Source organism: Xenia sp. Carnegie-2017, unplaced genomic scaffold (assembly GCF_021976095.1).
Source record: "Xenia sp. Carnegie-2017 unplaced genomic scaffold, XeniaSp_v1 HiC_scaffold_13, whole genome shotgun sequence".
In the NCBI taxonomy this organism is placed as follows: Eukaryota; Metazoa; Cnidaria; class Anthozoa; order Malacalcyonacea; family Xeniidae; genus Xenia; species Xenia sp. Carnegie-2017.
Window position 1 is genome coordinate 2,177,000 of NW_025813436.1, and position 20,712 is coordinate 2,197,711.

The 20,712-nt window shown below is 31.5% G+C and overlaps 1 protein-coding gene across 1 annotated transcript; it reads right to left on the reverse strand.

Annotated features, from left to right (window-relative positions):
- Nucleotides 1-952: 952 nt before the first annotated feature.
- Nucleotides 953-19,695, reverse strand: LOC124455778. The gene is made up of 15 exons (XM_047006410.1): nt 19,510-19,695; nt 19,246-19,374; nt 16,402-16,661; nt 13,884-13,971; nt 9,741-10,538; nt 8,835-9,161; nt 8,102-8,137; nt 7,533-7,648; nt 4,542-4,659; nt 3,986-4,027; nt 3,641-3,676; nt 2,657-2,708; nt 2,334-2,475; nt 1,650-1,986; nt 953-1,435 (listed from the first exon to the last, which is right to left on the reverse strand). Exons 3-15 carry the CDS (start codon nt 16,486-16,488, stop codon nt 1,275-1,277), a joined length of 2,340 nt encoding a protein of 779 aa, XP_046862366.1. The 5' UTR covers nt 16,489-16,661; nt 19,246-19,374; nt 19,510-19,695; the 3' UTR covers nt 953-1,274.
- Between the last annotated feature and the right edge of the window lie 1,017 nt (nt 19,696-20,712).

A 20,712-nucleotide genomic window follows, 5' to 3' on the forward strand; every position in this document is an offset into this window, starting at 1 on the left:
CTGTAAAAGGAGTGAAAAGGTTGTGAATTTGTTATCCCCATTTTGAACCACCTTTGCATGGTTACAGCACCAAAACCCATTAGTTGTTGATTAAAACAAGATTGAAGAATAGTTTGGTGATCGACTAAACATTGTTATTTAAACCAATTTTCAAAATTCATTTTTTCTGCTGTCACATTAGTCAAAAGTGTGTCACATTAGATTGAAAAAATAAAGACTGTTTTAGCGCAAGTAGGGAAAAGTGGAAAAGAAGTGAGGGGTTAGGGTTGTTGTCAGACTACCAAATTTAAAATGAAATTTATTTGAATTATCAATTTGTTTAAAGTTAACCTTTCATGCTTTTATTGGTATTCTGAGCCTGCGGCCAAAGAATTAAATTCAAAAATTCACAAACTTTTTTCAGGTAAGAAGGAAAAATTTGTGGGGTGATGCTAAATTCAAAATAAGGAAGTGCTCAAATGAGGATCTAACAGCATGATCAAAGTTCAGTTCGTAGGAGAACCTGCGGGTGACGAAGGCGGGCCGAGAAACGAATTTTTCTCATTACTCCACAGTGAAGTATCTAAATCCTGCATGTTTGTTGGTGAGGATTACAGAAAAAGCTTCAACCATGACATTCTTGCGCTACAACAAAGAAGCTTTTACACTTATGGTCAGTTATGTTATGTTGGAATTTTGCAAGGCTCTGCTTCTCCTTGCTTTTTGTCTTCGAGTATTGTAGATTACATTTTATCTGGTGAAATTGATCTGGTAAAATCAACATGCGTTAGTGACATACCCAATCAAAAGATGAATCATAAGCTTCAAATTTTTTGACGTAGTGGTGACGAGCGTGCAAAAACTCTATAAACCAGCCGCTATTCATACGTCAGCAATCTATATTTTATTATATTATACCTACAGTTTTAGGCCACTGTTTTACACGGTCGAAAATCATACCATAAGCACAATATTATTTGTGATGACTATGTTTATTAAGGCATAACCATTATTTTTACGTAGATCCATCATATTATATTATTTCTAAATGAACTAGCACAATATTCATTTACTAGACATAAAACTGATACGCTTCATTTCAGTGTTTTTTTTACCTTAGTGTCTTTGGTTGTGTAAGATAAGTCTAACATTTTTTAAAATGAACAAGTGGTGTTGTGCTTATAAATCTAACTTACAAAAATGTTTATTATAGGCAATAGACTAAGTTAGCTATATTGGAATCACATAAGTAAGTGCAGGCGGCATAATAGCAGATTAAAACTAAGAATTAAAAACTAAGTTCTAGGAGGACGGGAACGAACATAAAAGCTAAAGTCTAGGTAGGAAGCGAAATTAAGTGACATCACATCGGTAACCACACCGTTAACACTGATATTCTTCCTCCCAGGTATTTTTATTCCAACACCAATGGCTTGAGCAACAGTATTATTACATCCTAAAACATAGAAAACACAAATTTGCAGTTACTTTAGAAGTGAAGACTGCTCTTTCAAAATTAATATCAATTATTCTTGCAACTTATCCGCCAAAATTTGTGTTGAGTACCAATAAACTCAAAGGGGATGCAGCATTAACAAAATATTTTTATTTTAAAACATTTGAATGTAGATGGAGTTTGTCAAACAATCCTTTTTTAAAAGTTTTTTTACCTGGTCTGTTAACGGAAACAATACCAAAACGAGCCTGAATGAAATTTACATCTCCAACGTTGAATCCACTTTCGTAACATCGCGATGAAAAATTTGGCAGCTGTGTGTGAATCCATAGTTTTGTAAAAGAATTTAAAAAATATGATGCTGAAATATTCAAGAGTTTTTGACCGAAAAATAAACTACGAGCAGATGGTGCTGAAACTGAAATTTGCATAAAGCCGTAATATGTCTGCAGACAAATAGTGGAGACACTGGCACTCCAAAATTGAGAATTAAAGTTTGTTTGTTCGTCTTCTTTTGACTGCCAAATTCTTGACTCGTAGTTTGTTGAGCTCTATAAAGCATAAAATAAAGCTATATTCCCACCTTTCGGGATCATGATAATATTTCTTTTGAGACTTGATGTTGCAGTAGCTTTTTGCTATCATAGAAGATTATTTTATCAGTATAATACTTAAGTGGATTATACAACACAATACTTTAAAAGGTGAAATATTTGTTATTCAAAAAAGTTAAGCTACAGTTAGGAGTTAGAAACAATTTAAACTTATGCTTAAGTATGTAATCAAAAAACAATGACAACGAGAAAAAAATGTTTCAACATAATGAACTTAGTCGTGCTTAAAAGAGGATTATACTTGATGTAAAAAACATAATCTATAAAAGTATATCATGACTTACTGACGAGGAGCTTCCACTTATGTTTCCAAGAAATGTCCATCCGATACCAGTACATCCAAGGTTTAGGCTACCACCTATATGACATTCCGTTTCAGCATAACCCAAATCGTTTCGTGATTTCAGATAGTATTTTTTTTCATTGCTAGTAAAGTTTAAAAGTAATTCTTCAAATAAACAAAACTAAGTAAAAAAGATAATAAATACTATGTGCAAATGACAATATAAAATAGAAATGCAGTGCGTTGATGTAAACGTAATTTATCAGCAACAAAAATTAAACTTGATGATATATACTTAAATTTTCTATATTTAAAAATTTTTACCTTGAACAAGATTTTTCATGAGCTTCGACACAATCGTCAAATAAAATCGGTCCTTAAGACAAAAAAGTTATATAGTTTTTAAAATTAATGCACACATAGCTGCAAACTCTGATTATTGTCTTAATTAAAAATAATTTTTTCATAAAAAATGGAACATTGATTATTCTTGTGGTTGGCCATATTAAAAAATAACAGACATTTATCAAAGCTTTCATGTGTTGTATAAAAAAATACTATTAATATTTAAATAAAAAATAATAGCTAAATACTGACATAAAAGCACATTACAATTTTGGATTTATTTTCTGCATTTTTTCCAGTCAAACACACGCAGTCTCGTTACTATTAATCACACTCACAGTCACTGAGTATGACTATTATTACCAATGCGTATCTATAATGTTTTTAAAAAATGTAATTAAAATATACAACTATAACTCTATAATTAATACTATATACTAAACACAACAAATTTCACAAATTACTCAGATGTTTTAACTATAAAACTGTGGAACTAATTGGTACTATCATTTGATAAAATAGTAATCATAAAGAACAAAAAAATGGACGTACTTTAAACTTGTTCTACTGAATAATGTATGAAACTTTAGAAATTTAATCTTGACGTATTTCATTTTAGCACACCAAAACACATAAAACCAAGAGCGCAGTACATCGGACTTAAAAATCATATAAATCCACAATGATTATATGTTTAAATTGTATTGGGGGCTGATTATATAAGCCCGGGTAGCCGGGATTCAGCCAAGCGTTGAATGATTTAGGCAAATTAAAACGATTCAATATTCGTCATCAGATAGATTTCAAAAATATAAATTTCAAAGGATTTGTTTTTAAAGTAATAACTAAATTGAATTTTTTAAAAAATGACCACAGCTTTAAGTAACATACACACACTTGAATTATTATTACAATTATTGATAAAAAGTTTAATATAAACAAATACAAAAGTACGACCCTTACCATTTGCACCAATTGTGGTTGTTGAGGTAGGTGTGGCTGTAAAACAAAGAGTACATATATATTGTCTCTCAATTGTCATTATATTGCCAGTTCTGCATGTACTTTAAACAAAACTACTAAGTACTTTGTATAACAAAATTGAAACAATTCTTTTGTTTTTAACAACAAAAGTTAATGGATTTAAAATCATGATAAAAGATTCACAAATAAGAAACTCGTGCCATAATAGATGATTGCATGAGGGTAAGGTATGGGTAAGTGATAAAATTACGTGTTTAATGTTCTTCATTTAAAACACGAGTTGAGAGCAACAAATAAACTCTTTTAAATTTTATACATACTTACCATAAGAAATCGTGGGAGTTGGGAAAATGGTTGCTGTAGTATCTAAAAAATTAAAATTTTATGGAAAATCGTTTAAAAGTAAAAGGAACATGTGACATATCTATACAACTATCTAATACCATTGTTCATAAAAATAAGTTTTTTGATTTAAAAGTTAATAAATTTGATAACTATAGGGAATTCTTAAGATCTGTGTTCAAGAATGTTACATGGTTACAATGTTACAATGCTCGTAGCAATTCCTACAACGAAAAAAAGACAAAACTAGTTTGATTAAATCTTTTAACTCTTTAAAAAAACAATGTTTTACGTACAAGTCAAGGCTTTTTTCTCTAAAACCGTTCTTTTGTTGAGATTTGTGCTAATTTTTATTGGTTGTTTAGGGATAATTTGTCTGGTTAACAACGATCAAAATTTACAAAAAACGTTATTTATACGTCAAAACAAAACTATTGCAGCTGATTTTTCTGCATAGAAAATACGAGAAATACATCTTAAAAATAAAGTAAATTCGTAGAAAAGCCAGAAACACTCGTCATTATATAAAATAACTTACTAATAAAGCGTGGTTCAGCATACGTGGGATGGATATCACAAGAACCATTAAAAAAAACAAAATCATCTAGAGCAATATCACCCGTATAGCTGGAGCCACAAACACCTTCAACGATGATCTACAAAAAACAGCTTTTAAGAAAATTTTTTACCAAGTTTTTAGCAAGAAAATACGCTGTTTAGTGATTCAGATAGACATTGTTTACTTTATTACATATTCAAACTTTTACAAGGTAGTATGCAAAGTTTACTCAAAAACGATTATGCATTTTAGAAATTTAATGTTAGATACATGCGCTTTTTTCACTTTTGATTGCCAAATGAGCAATTAGAGTTCATATGTGCGCTGAGTCTTGGAGTCATAGGTGAGTGAAAACATGCAACATCATGTTTAGTTGCTAATATAGATTGTTTGATCTTTCAATATAAAGTGAGTAGAAAACTATATGAAAAAAAAGTAAGAACGATGTTTTTGAGACAGCTAAAGGCAGCCATAAAGTTGATTGCAATGTTACGTTTGAGAACAAACAAAATTTTGGTCTGGAGACACGTGGCTTACAGGGATATAAGTTTGTAACATTTGTAACACGGATATAAGTTTTAAGACATTAATCCTCCTTTATAATTCTACAACAGCATCCAAAATTTAAAACATTTGTTTTATTAAAACATTTTAAATGTTTTAATAAAACAAATGTTTTATTAAAACATTTAAAACAAATTCAAAGTTTGTAACATTTGTAACACGGATATAATTTTAAGACATTAATCCTCCTTTATAATCCTACAACAGCATCCAAAATTTAAAAGACGTTACAAGATAAAAAAATTTTAAATGGGATATGAAAATGATTTTCTAAGGAAAGTCTACAGCCAAACATTTACCTTGTTGAAGAGTTAAGGAAGAAGATAAAATTACTTATGAGCTATGAACAAACAATTGAAAATTTTTCTTGGAACATTTTATCTTCTCATCTCCCGCCCAACCCTTTTAGCAATCTAAATAAGCTTTCAATGTTGAAACTAAGCATATTTGCACTCTGATATGCAGAGTTTGAGAACATTGATATTTATACTCACCCTTGTTTTTGTTTCCGTGAAGTTGGTTGTAACTTGAGCTCTGTTCCATTGATTTCCTCGATTGCCACTTAATGTCCACAACAGCTTTAATCTACCTCCCATATATTGTTGGTATATATTAAGAGAACCAATTGTTGATCCATACATATTATACCAAAATGTAAAACATTTGCTTGTTGTATTAAAGTAGTCGCTAACCAACCATGCTTTATCACCCAGCACACGGGGACTTGATGTTTCAATGTAAATGTATTTTCCTAAAAGATATTTTTAAGCAAGTCAAGAAATTTTTTTTTGTTTTTTTTTAACAACACTCTCGTTTTTTGAAACTACAATTTGTTTCAAATATGTTTTAGTCATACATTTGCATAAAGGTTTGTATCCATTTCCTTTACTGGAATTGATCTCAGTTGTTTTTAGGTAAAATAGCCATTACAAACAACATGGCATATGGGCAAAGTCCCTAATTTTGTAAGAAAGTCCCTAATCGAGACCGACCTGAAATGGCAGTGTCGACATAACTCTAATGTTAAAAATGATAAAATATTGTTTAAAACGTGTTTTGGAGGAAGTTAGGTAAGATAAAGTCCAGTGTATGTCAACAAAACGATGTTAATCACTTTTAAATAATGCATGATTAGAGTGAATTAAGTGTTCTTTTTTGCTTCGTATGATTCTTTCTTTGAAAATAAAAAATTTAATCGCTGCCAAGAATATTTGTTGATTTATGCAAAATTGACATATGACCATAGTGGTGATTTTCTCAATATATATATTGATCTTAGGCAAATATTGCTTAATTTTTTTTTGTTAAATTTAAGTATTAAGGGATGCAAAGACTGTTTGTAAAATGCCAATGACAAAATCAGCTTTCTATCAGAGATGTAAAATGTATGTAGGATAGTAAAGAAATGACCATTTCACCAATTGTTTTTATACTTATGGAAACAGTCAATGAAAAGACCTGGGTTCGACTGCGTTATATAAAAAAAACTAATTAAATTTTCCTAAAGCGATGTTACAATATTGTTGGAAGACAATTCCATGTGAAATATCCTGAGTACGAGAGAGATATTTCTATAAATTCAAGTATTTGGTTTACCAACCAAACACTTTGCTATCATTACTTCTAGGTATATATGTTTCAGTAGATGAATTATTTCTGAGCATATCTGTGATATATCCTCTGTGCATATCTATAATACATCAAGAAAGATTTGCATTGCTTTAATTGTTGCGTTTGTTAATAGATGTCTTTCGCCTTAAACGCATCATTCATGGTTATGTGATTATATAGAAGCTGTGTTTGTCTAAAAGGAAATATTTTTGCCTTAAAGCACAGTAGACCTTAAAATATAATCTTATTTATTGGAGTGTAGCTCAACTTGCCTTAATTACTTGTTTTAATATATTTAGAAAAAAATAGAATCTTTTAAAACAATCTGAAATGAACAGCGGCGTTTGTTAGGAAACTATAGGCATAGTGTACGGTTGCTCAATCGTGGTTCCATGATCATTCTTAACTTATGAAAAAGTGTATGTAGATGTAGCTGTGTTGAAGAAAATAATAGGAATAATTACTTAATGCTTGCTTCTTTGTATGTACTCTATTTAATGTCGTAATTTCCCACTTTGAAGTAATATCGCTAATTTAGGCTAAAATACTTCCCCGGCTGCACTCAATTTCGTCAATGATAATATTAATAATACTCTTTTTAAAATATCTGTGAAAATCGAATAAGATTTTGGAAAGCTATGTCAACTGAAATGGTCTTTTACATGTAATTACAACTAAGATTTCTATATAATTCACAAAAATTTAGTTGCTTTCGTCATTTTAGACTCTTTTATTTAATTTCAGTGTTTTATTTAAGGATAAGTTTTAAAACATGTATTTTAATTAAAGACTTACCAGTAATCGATCCTCTTCTGTCTGAGCTAGGTCCAGTCCTCGAACTTGATGTTGAGCCTGAATGGATTGTCCAATCAAAGTTGTCAACTGGATAATTAACATTCTTCCATGTGCATCTGGAATTGTCAATGCCATTTTCAAAGGAACAACTACCTATTTAAATGAAAAGTATTTTTTTCATACTCCTCTTTTAGAATACATCAATTTAATGAATTATATGTTTCAAAATCCGTCAGTATAATTTTTACAACAGTTTATAAACAAAGCAAAAATATGTTCAAACATGGATAATTAATAAATGGGCTCCAAGTTGAAAAAATACGATTTTAGATTACCATACTTTCCAAATTTTATCAAAAGATTTTTAGATTTATATTTTGACACGAATAAATGCGCATTTTACGGATTTTTCTATTGCTCCTAATGAACAAAACGTTTGAATAAAAAAGGAACACTTTTTATTAATGTTCATGCGAACATCATTCTATCTTCACGTTTACAAAAGAAACTTTAGGCTATTATTTATTAAAAACACAAATCTAAAAAAAATTGAAAAGTGAAATTATTACCATTTCCCCCAATCGTACTATTTGAATCTGGTGCAACTGAAAAACAAACAAGAAAAGCGTTAGAGGAGACTCTTTACAAGTCAATTAATTCTGCTTTTAATTAAGAAGTTAATATGAGCAAGGTGTGTATAAAGTTAATGGTTTAAACCAGGAAACGTCGTTATATGTTAGTAGAAACAGATCATTCAAGATAGTAGAGTCCTGAGAAGGATTGTTGGTGTTGATGCTGACTAACGTTTTGACAATCTTAGCAGTGTTTATATTCTGATCTAACCAAGGAGTAAACATTAGGTTTGCCCCATCACAACAAATGCGGATCATTTAAAGATGTCATTAATGTTTTGAAAGCTTGCTGTACTGTTTTATGATTTCAACTTGTTTCTTCCTTTCTCCGTTCACGACGCTTAATTTTTTTTTTTTCATTAAATAAAATCCCAATTTTAATTATCATTATCATTAATATACAGCAGTTACAAAAAAACACCGGCACCGTAATAAATAAACGCTAGATCGGCTTGTGCATAATAAGATAACTTCCTGTGAAGTTATAACTAATAATTAACAAATAGTATAATTAAACTAATGCTAATGTTGCTAAACCTGTATATAACTGGTTTATACTAGAAAAATGAGTGTTAGCAAATGGTAAAAAGTATAGCAATTATATAAGTATTTATAGAAAGTTATGTCGTATTAGTATTTTAAAAGCATCATGTAACATGTGTATACTTACAAGTACGTCTGCCCGATCTTCCAGATCTAAAATCAGCATACAGGCTACTTATATACCGGACAAGAACAGAAGCAATATGTTGTATTGTCGTCGTATTTAAAGTTAAATTTTGCTGTCCGGAAACAGTAATAAGATCAATTAAGGTTGTTTGCTTCACAAGCTCAATCTGATAAGGAAGTGCTCGAAAATATCCAACCATATCGATATCAGAAAATTCTCCATTATTCGTTAAAATAACCGAAAGATTCGAGGAATATAGTTCTGATAAGTTTTGAAACACAACTCCAATTGCTCTTGAGTAGTACATGGTTAGATTAGTGTTCTGACCTACAAGAGAAACTCTTGCTAATTATATTACCTCATTTATTGAATTTACATTTCAAATTAATTACTACTTGAATAATTAACATCATATTATTTAAATTTCTTCTTACTATTTAAACTCAGTGGCAAACCAGGCCTGTTTCTTACTAGTACAATGAGCGTAAACTAGTGTTAAATAATTAATAACAAACGAAATCAAAACAGAAAAAATTTTTTTGGCTGAAATTCAACTGCTTGTGTAGAGGCTCTGTCTATCTTTCCTTAAACTTTGAAATATTAGCAAAATGTAAGCAATCTTTGACACTAAAGCAATTTGTAGAATACTTTTCTGTATATCAGTGATATCACTTGAAGTGTTGCTGATAATTATGCAATAATCTACTCCGTGCTTACATCTTTTTACTGAAATTTGCATTACATTAATAAAGAATTTAGAGCTGTTAAAATTCTTTCCATCGTATTAGCGATAAGTTCAGTTGTTGTCTACATTAAAATCCTTTATATTTCGTTACTGCTGATTGTAAAGAAAAAAACTGACCTTTTTTGAATAAAATTAATGAAAAAAATAAAGTTTTTTTTTACCTCTTTGAATTGTTTCAATAAATGGCTGCAAGAATTTTCTGACATCCATAAACACGCTGTAATATCTAGCTTGCACACAAGAGCGTCCCCAAGAGACTATCCCTAATTGTATCCAAGTATTATTGCGTTTACATTGATAGGGACCACCACTATCACCATTACAAGCACTGACTCCACCTGATCTACGACCACCACAGACTGACCTTGGTGAGACTCTCCCGTTAAAAAAGCTAAAACTATTGCATTCTTGAAGACTAATAACATCAAGTTTCACCTGTTGTAAATATGGAGAAGTGAAGCCAGATGCAGTACGTCCCCAGCCAATCACAAAACAATTATCATTTCCGTTAAAAATATCATCTTGACTTGGAAGACAGACAGGCTGCACACGTTCGGTAAAGTTCAAAGGTGTCGGGAGTTTCATCAAAGCAACGTCATAGTCCGCAAAATATACAGGTCCGTTTACATAATATTTAGGATGAATATACATGGCCACTGACGTCAAAGAGTATTCATAAACACTGGTTGTATCTGTTCTATGATCTGCAACATTTATTGTAATTCCGGTGAAAAAAGTTGCAGGTATTGTTGACTGTACAAGACAATGAGCTGCTGTCAAAATCCAATATTTGTCAATAATTGATCCTGCACAATGAATAGAGCCTCTTCGAGTCAAACTAACTATCCATGGCCAAGAGTTTGGTCTAGCCTCTGTTCCTCCTACAATGAGAGACTGTGGAGACTGAGATCCAGGGAGTACCTTGCGCTTGCCACAGGAGCTCATTTGAGAAGAAATACCTGTCAAATTTTCATCAGATTTCTATTAAAGTTAGTCAACAAACATTTTACTCTGTCAATAAATTTGTAATAAAACTTAGTCGGTAATACAAAAACTAGGATGCTCTGTCATTTTATTGACTTGGTTTACTTCTCTTCAATTATAATGTTAAATATCAAGTGAGTTGAAGAAAAATGGGTCAGTGCTATTTTAAGGACGTCATGCCGTCAGTTGTTTTACATCCAAGTAAATATTTTAGACTTTGACAAAAAATTGATACATAGTATTTTTCAAAATAACTAACTGTTTATCTTTAGAGAAAACTAGCTCAGTGTTGTGGAAGTGGATGTATATCAATATTAACTGCTATTAAATGAGATATGATCTCATTCACATTCACATTATCTCATTCATATTCATATTCATATCACATTCATATTCATTCACATTATCTCATTCACATTCATAAAACATTCACATTAATATTAACTGCATTGTACACCTAATGATATTAATATCCTATTATACAAGACAAAGCTTTAATTAATCTATCAATTAAGATAAATCTTCTTCCATTTAAAGCCAAAAATTACTGATGAGTATTTAAAATAGGTGTTTCAGCAACAGTTGTTGGGTACAAAAAATTGAAAGGTGTTCAAAGCTAACAATGAGCATTTTAAGGTCAAAAGTCAGTAGTTCATCGGGTTTGAAAGGTAAAACATTTTGTTTTTATGTTACATTTCTGTTAGCTGCTACATGACGTGATTATTCTAAAAATTTGTTAAAAAATGTGGTTCGTTACAGTAAATTAGTCATAAATAAAGTGGTATTTGGAAAAGTTTTTTTATCAGAATTAATTAAAACCTTGAAATCGAATTACTTGAAAGGTAAAATTTTATTAATGTAAACTTTCTTCTAGCTGGCATCATAGCCTACATTTATAATAGTGAATGTTTTATGAATGTTTTATGCAGTGCGGTGTTTGAAATTAAATGAATATATGATCTTTGCACTTTGCTGGACAATTTAAGCAATTGTCTCATGAACCTGAAAAATTCAGGTGACTCCACGGGATTCGAACCCATGTGCCCGGTGCAGTGCTATGACCAATTGAGTATGTGAAGTCACACAGGTGAGTTGTCAAGAATTTAGTGTTTGAAATGAATTATGATCTTTTTGCTGGACAATTTAAGCAGTCCTGAAAATTCAGGTGACTCAAGGATTGACCCATTCTGCGGTGCTGCAGTGCATGACCAGAGCTATGAAGTCAAAAGCAGGTCAATTTTGTTGGGCTGATGTTTTCTCGAAAATGTCTTGTGAATGGTGTGGTGTTAGTGGAATGATCAATTGAGCTTGTCTCATGGTGAAAAATGGTGACTCAAAACACCTCTGCGGTGCTGGTGCGGTGCTCTGACCGAGCTGAAGAACAAGTTGTTGGGCTGATGTTTTCTCTTCACAGACATTCCTTTCACGAGAAAACATCAGCTCAACAAAACCTGCTCACCACTGTGACTTCATAACCCATCGGCACTGCACCGGCACCGCAGAGGTCAATCCGTTGAGTCACCTGAATTTTTCAGGTTCATGAGACAATTGCTTAAATTGTCCAGCAAAAGTGCGAAGATCATATCTTCATTCAATTTCAAACACCGCACTACATAAAACATTCTTCACAAGACATTTCACGAGGAAACATCAGCCCAACAAAATTGACCTGCTCACCACTGAGTGACTTCATAGCTCAGTTGGTCAGAGCACTGCACTAGCACCGCAGAGGTCATGGGTTAGAATCCTGTTGAGTCACCTGAATTTTTCAGGTTCATGAGACAATAGCTTAAATTGTCCAGCAAAAGTGCGAAGATCATATCTTCATTCAATTTCAAACACCGCACTACATAAAACATTCTTCACAAGACATTCCTTTCACGAGAAAACATCAGCCCAACAAAATTGACCTGCTCACCACTGTATGACTTCATAGCTCAGCTGGTCAGAGCACTGCACCGGCACCGCAGAGGTCATGGGCTCGAATCCCGTTGAGTCACCTGAATTTTTCAGGTCCTGAGACGATTGCTTAAATTGTCCAGCAAAGTGCGAAGATGATATATTCATTTAATTTATAATAGTGTCGGTATCAACAGTTTATTTGAAAATTGACTAAGAAGTTGAAAAAGGAAAAAATAAAATTGTGAATGATTTATGTTATAGTCTTCTTTATGGAATAAGTGCTAATATGTCTTCCAAGCAATTTCGAAAACTTTTCGTCCCTTAAATCTTATCTAAAGCATAAACATCTGTTCAAAGTAAATTGGCACTGTTCATGAGTCACTTATCCAGGAAAGTTCAAATCTAGAATAACTAAAAGAGAAACTGATATCCCAAGGATAGACATATTAAAGTATAGAGACTAAGAGCATATTGATAATAGGAAAAATATTTAAATTTTTAGGAGATAACAATAAATAAAAATAATATTATTCCAATGCTTATCAAAAATGGCTTTGCTAAATTGTTGGAGATGTATTAGAGATTAGAGTTAGGGACAATCTAAAGGTTTATGACTAGAGGTAAGGTTTGGAGTTATCTTTAAAACAAAGCAAGCCGTGTTTTACTTTTAAAACAAGAATCTTTTTTGTGCTCAATCTCTGTAAGGAAAAACAGTTAAAGTACAAATAGCTTGAGCCCGAGAAAATCGTTGCTTGTTTTTAAATTTAGATCGTCATTGTGTAGGTTAGTATAGAGTTATAAGAAGGACTGTAAGTGTTGATGTTGATTGACATTTCCACAACCTTAGTGGTAGTTATCTTCAAAGTCAATTTGAGTTCTCAGAACAGAAATCTATACTGAACTAGACGTTCTACATTTACAAAAATTTAAAGAAAAACAGTTAATGGAAAAGTTTTCTCTAAAGCTATGAATAATAATTTTGAGAAAATCTGAATTTTAGGTTTAGAAGATCGGGCAAGCTTTGCCACTGGACATAGCTAAGAGTTAGTGTTACAAGTTCTGTAAGCAGCAACTGTTTTCTACAATAGTTTGCGAATTGCACTTGTCAATAAGTGGTTATACTTTCTCATGTACTTTATCACCTCTCGCATCTTATATAGTTTATTAATTGTGTTGATGCTACAAAGTCTGTCACAAGTCGAGTTTGTTCACTTAAATGTTTTGGTTATAAGTGTTATTTTAAAATGGGATTTATTTGAAAAGTAGTGATTTTCAAATGTTGGCGGGAATCTTATAAATAAAATTGCCTTATCGGTTCAGAAATGACAAGAGAACTGTCTTTACTGTACATTTTTTAAGAACTTAGTCACAACGGAAACAGTAACTTAAGACAATCAAAAAACCTTCAAAAAAACTACCTTGTTTGACACATTCTCCAAGAACAACTGAAATATCATCTAAGGCAACATAACCTGGGTATGACTCGACGAGTACTTTTAAGACTATCTATAAAACAAGGAAAATTTTTATTAAAACACCCTAAAATGCGCATAAAGACGACGAGTATTTTAAGAATAAACGTGTTTCGACATCGCATGATGCCATCTTCAGTATAAATGAATAATTACCTAAATAATACAAGGTTTATATAAAAATGATATGTACAGTGACATAAATGTATAAATATGGATAAATTTTAACAATGATAAGGAAATGACATAAATTATTGGAAGTATGTTACAAACTAAATATTGTGTTAAATCAAAAAACGGGAACATCGAGGTTAGGGTTAATTAGTTTTAATTGTCAGTATGGAGTGCTTCTTTTAACTTAAGGGAGAACGAGGTGTCTGCAGTGTCGATTATTTTGAAGCAAGTGGGTGAATAGTTGGTTTTACTTGAATGATATTTAAGAAGGGGCCGGTAAATATGAAAGTTTTTGTCTGTTGTGGTATGTTTCCTGATTCTGGTGGATAAATGGCTCAAAGTTTCGCCGGTGTATCGGGAATTACATCCCGCGCAATTGAATTCATATACCACCATGGATTTAAGTGAATCAGGGATTGGGACTTTGAATGTTTAGAAAAGTCAACACAAAATATGAGAACCAGAAAAATTACCTTTATAACGACCCATAGTTTCATCAATGCATACAATTATAATCTAGCTAAGTATTATAGTTCTCTACTAACACCAATTATACCAGAGGACCAGTCCACAAAAAAGATTCTTTTAGTTTCTTCGACGACCTCTCATCTTTCAACTCATCAAACTTCTTTTTAAAAATTCTTCATCTCCTACGAGGTGAAGAATATCAACCTAGCAACTGACGCAGCATTCACTCACAACTCCAGGTTAAATATACACAAGACAGACCTCACACAACTGTTTTAGTAACAACAGCACAGACGCATTTTTATTTGATTGAAAATTTTCTGACGAGGACATAAAGTTTTATAATTACATTAACATACAGCACGCAAACATTTCCAATTTTCGTTGGAAACTTAACAGCAAGATCAACTGCCACTTCTTGACATTTTACTAACAAAAGCCCATGACAACTGTACTACGTTTACATATAACAAACCAACATACACAGGACTTCTGACGAACTATTTTGATTTCACGTCACTTTCATACAAAGCCGCACTTATACGCATACTTATCGACAGAGCATACAAACTTAACAATACAAACATTGGCTTTCAACGAGACATAAACAAAAATTTCAAAATAATAACTCTATAATTTAAGCTACCATACATGGTACATTACCCACGACATACACAGCGCACACTTACCAACATTATGAAATGCTTCTGTACAGATATTTACATTCGAGTAGTTTTCACATCATTCAAAATCAAAAACCTTTTCTCACTCAAAGACCCAATCCCTGATTCCATTAAATATTTGGTGGTATATGAATTCATTTGCACGGAATGTGATTCCCAATATATTGGCGAAACGTTGGGCCATTTATTCACCAGAATCAAGGAACTTACCATACTAGAAAAAACTCTCATATCTACCGACACTTTCTTAAATATCTCTCATGTAAAACCAACTATTCACCTTCTTGCTTCAAAAACATTTACGCTGCAGACACCACATTCTCCCTTAAAATCAAAGAAGCACTGCACAATACCAAAACTGACTCTGACCTCAATGTTCAAGTTCTTAGATTCAACACAATATTTGTTTGTAACACGCTACCCATTAATTTATCTAAATTTCCTCATTATTGTTATGATTTATCTATATTTATATATTTATTTTACTAAATCATAATACTTTTATATAAACTTTGTAGTATTTATGTAATTGTTCATTTATACTGAAGATGGCATGATGAGTTATCGGAAACATGTCTATTCTCATGAAACAAGTCGTCTATATTAAATGCATATTAGCAATAATGCTTCTACGAAATTATGGAAATCTTTCGTTTTAGAACTCTTTTTACCGAAAAAGAAATATTCAAGTGTATAACAAAAATTGTAGCTATTTGAATATCCGTCTATCTACTCGCACGAAAAACTTTTCGAATTACAAACAGTAAATAGCAATCAAACAAGTAACACTTTTGTGGCACCTGATGACAAGCAGTATCAGTCATTTTGTTTTTTGTTTATAGATATGAAACCGAAAACTTTTTTTATAAATATTATTAGGTATTTACAAACTTATAGCTTGTATAGTTTTTTTTCTATTTTGGCAAAGCTATTTTTTGCCATCTGCTAACAATGATTTATGTGCATTAGCTATAATGATCTAAAGGAATCATTACGTATTTGAATGATTACAGTATGTTAACTTTTAAAGATTAAGGATCTAACAAATAATTTGGTAAAGGAAACTTTTATCAGTACGTAAGAAATTTGAATTTTTTTATGACTTATGCATTTGATCAATTTTCTATTGCACTACTTACCGTATAATTTCCATGAGTAAGATTAACAGTTGACTGAGCTTTGTTCCAAAACAAATCATGCTTTAGCGTATCATTCCACATGAGCATGACTCTTTCATTTGATATCAAATAAACGCCAATAGTATTTGGAGCACTCGTATTGCCAGAGCTTTGATACCAAAAACTTAAGCATGACTTTGTTACATTTGCAGTCAAATTGAAAGTGATACTTCCAGACTGAATTCTTTCGTTATAGTTTGTTTGTAGCAAAATATAGTAACCTTAAAAGTGGAGAAATTAAATAATTAACAATAAAAGTGAAACAACGTTGAAGAATGTCAAAATTATCAGTTACCTAATTATACAAAAATTCCCACAACAAAATTTAGAGCACGTATAAAACAGACGATTCAAGGTTAGTAAAAAAGGCAATTTAAATAAATGGGAATAAACGCGTATGAATTTGTCATTAGGAAACATGAATCCTTTAAAAAGCTAAAACCCAATATAAAGCTATGTTTAACTGTGTGTGAGAGCAATTTCTCTTGCAACTTGCATAATTTTTAGTATGTACGTGATTCAATAAAACCATGGGAAGAACGTCAAATCACCTACTTTTATTTCCTCAAATCAACATAAACGCTGTTCTAAACTTAACCGGAAATACAAGCACGCTACGTCACTCAATTTTCTCGTTATCATCGACGTCGCGTTATGTTTGCTAGAGCTGTCTAATGTTAGATTGAGGGGACCAAAAAAAGGGCTTCCTAGATTGGAGACTTGGGTCACCAAGTTAAAAATTTTTATTACTTTCATCCGAAAATTCGTAAAGTACAAACAATTTTAACAACTGCTCTTTGAATTAATACAAAATATAAACACCCATAGTTCGAAATTACATTTTAATGCCGAATAACAAGTTACGGGTTCTGTACGCTATGAAAAAGTTTTGTGCCTTTAAGTGATACTTATATTTCTCGACCATGTTCCGTCTCTTGACGACGTTTGCAGCTTGTGTTTGCTACTCGTAGTTTAAGCAATGGAGAAAAGTTCATTTTAAAGTTCAAACAAAATTTTGAAAATCAATGACATGCATGAGTATAGCATATTTAATCAGTATATAGTAATCAATACTGAGATTGCATTTTCTTAATACTTAGTCGTTTCTCCTACTATTAATATTTTAGCAGCATAAATGTTCTAAATAAATCACATGTATGTAGTCAGCGGAGTGGCAAAAACTTATCACTGACAAGACGCTTCTTTTAACGTTATTTGCCGGGCCGTAGCTTGGAAAAAAAATCAATCTTTCATATTAGTATTAACATTTGGACATAACGTCTGACTTAGACAAATTAAAATACAGATTTAAAAAGAAAAAGATTTTCATAATGAAAATGCAAGCTGTACAGGTAGCCGGAAAGCCCCACAAAGGGCACTTGTGGCTAACTATTGATATCCGTAGAACAATTAGGGGGAAAACAATTTCACGCAGCGTAATTAATATCGATCTCTATGTCTTTATTGCCTTTAATTTGACATGCATTTTGTGCAGGTATTGTAGATATAATAACGCTTAGCTTTTGGGGCATGATTTCCTTTTTCTTTGTACAAGTTAAACAAATTATCCACTTTACATCCCTTTCCCATCGCCAATGCTATGGATTCTTTGTTCAGTTTACATAAAGTGTTTAATTTGTGAACATCAGCAAAGATCCGACATTGAACAAAAATGCTTGTCAAAACCGATAGTCGCCTGGCCTCCGGCCAGTGGCTAATTGTACGTCAAGAAAGAACTGACCTCATAAAATCATGTGCTTTTACGCTTAAGTATTTAGCCTACTGGATGAGCCGCTATTGATAAAGTTTTTGTTAAAAAAAGTAAATTTGTCCTTACCTTAACACAAAAGTTGTTAAGGTATTCTAATCAGAATGATAGAGTTAGTCATTAATTTTAGTTTTAAAATTATATAAATAGATCCTGCTCAATAAGTGTACTGAAGTTTCTTTTATTGTTATTATTTCTTCATAAAAATCTAGTAGTGTTGGTTATAGCTTACAAACTTGCAATAACATATCAAACAAAAGAATTTTTTTTTGGGGGGGGGGTGGAATGAGGCCTTCAGTCTCTTATGCTCTGCAGTTCTTACGTGCAATAACATTATAGTATGTGTCATAGTTTAGATTATAAAATACATGACTTTAATGAGTGAACCTAAACATCCTACCAAGAGCATATTAACAAACTAAAATTAGCATTGTATATATTAGAATGCGATAGAATTTAAGTTCTCAGAGCACAATTATAAAAGAAAGTTAAAATCTTTATACTTTCCACAAAATAACTATCACCGCTATTTCAAGATTTTATTACAAGAGTTTTTAGATGAAGCGTGATACAATTCCTTGGTCATTCTACATTATAAAATTGGCACTTGTCAGATTTCATGCTTACACTTGTCCATAATTGCAAAATCCTTGTTACGGGAAATCGTATTTAAATAGAAAAACTTTCATTCCTTCCAATATTTACCACTTTATTGCAAATCAATTGGCAGAACCTTACTTTTTATTTTACTTACAGCTTATAAAAAACTGACACAATGCTATGTATGACTAATTATTGCAACTTTCAATTAATATAAACTAGGCTTTATTGCAAATTTATATGTAAACGTATAAAATTAAACGAATGCAATGAAAAAGTTCGCAATAAAAAAAGAGTCTATTCTGGGCTATGGTAGAAATTAATTTTTTTCTTAACAGTTCCAGGACTATTTTACATGTCATGTTTTTTTGTGGTCTCTATAATTTTTTTTCGAAAACAAAATATTTAAAATCCGGATGCAACTTAACTCTACATACCTGTTGCAGTGCCAGTTGTATGATCGAAGGTGGGACGATTAATTCCTGATGCTCCATTAGTTCTTACCCAGTTATCTGTCTTTGTCTGGTTGCAAAAACCATTATCAAAAATGCAGTCAATAGACGATCCTAAAAAAAATTTTGAACTGTGACAAAGTGTCGAACGAAATGGAGGTATTATTTGGCACGAGTATAATGCACTACATTGTAAATTTTTCTTACTAATTCAACATTAAAATTATACAACAAGAGTTATCCACTTACTTATTAAAGGAATACTACGAAAAGTCAGCAAAAATCCAGGACGAGGAATAATGACGTCAGACGTAAAACTTATGACAACATTCCCATCGTTGAATTTCTGTGGCTGACCATTGATTGGCGAGTGACCGCAAATGACGTTTGATGTGGCACCATTTGACAATGACAATCTATCCCATACACATGTGGGATGTACTAATTAAATGCATTGAAGTTTTTAAATTCAAAAAATAAGTTAAAATATAACTGATGAGGATTTTTTGTTTGTTTTTATTTTCATTCTATTACATCTTTTATACGCATATTTTTTGATATTCTTTGAAGTTACTAGAGTTGTTTTTGTCTCTATCTCATATCATTAATGAAAATTATCAAAGTCAAAGTACGCAAGTAGAGTCTCTTAATTTAAACCTTTTTAATCGATCAGGACATATTTGTCTATCAACAAAGAAACGGAAAGTCGATTATGCTGTATTTGAATGGTAACTGAAAAATTTCTTTGTGTTTTTGTACACCGTTTCCTGATTTAGGGATAATAATTTACAATTGTAGCAGTAAGGAAAAAGAAATGCCCCCTAAACTGCAACAATCAAATGATGTGTGGGCACTGTGTTAAACTTGAATTAAAGAAAAGATTTGTTATTTTATTCTTCATATAAAAGAATCAACAATTATGTTAGAAAAAAGTTTACAAGATGACAAAATTTTCGTCGCATCTACAACATTGCTTCTGCAATATTTTGTAAACTAATGTCCGAAAGTTATTGTGCAAAAAGTTTTCAGGACTCTAATGTTTTAACGTAACATAAACAAAAACCTATGTATAGCTATCGATGACATTTTTTTAATTATTTGGTAGATACAATTTTACATGGAGATAATGCATAGAAATTTAACTTACATTCAATATCATAATAATTGATGACGATTTCCAGTGCTTTATCAAAAGGAACAACAATTGTGACACTACATCTTAGATTGTTACTGTAGGCATTAGGAAATCCAGGTGAGTAAATTCGACCAGCAGAAGTGTATATCATTTTATTCGAGCAAACACTTGTTGCAGAAGGTAAATCCGTTCCTAGATAATTTAGGACAAATAATGGTTTTATAAAAATGAAAAGGTGGTGCATGTAAGTATATAGCGAAGTGGGCACGAAGCAATTTTTCAAAACAGTTAATTTTAAAAATATTTTTTCGAATATG

Coding starts and splice junctions, on each gene's coding strand:
- LOC124455778 (XM_047006410.1), bottom strand. CDS start 16,488: ATGCTCATGTGGAATGATACGCTAAAGCATGATTTGTTTTGGAACAAA. Junction 7,649..8,101: donor TAGTACGATTGGGGGAAATG/GTAATAATTTCA, acceptor TGACAATTCCAG/ATGCACATGGAAGAATGTTA. Junction 2,709..3,640: donor AACCACAATTGGTGCAAATG/GTAAGGGTCGTA, acceptor TTTTGTCTTAAG/GACCGATTTTATTTGACGAT.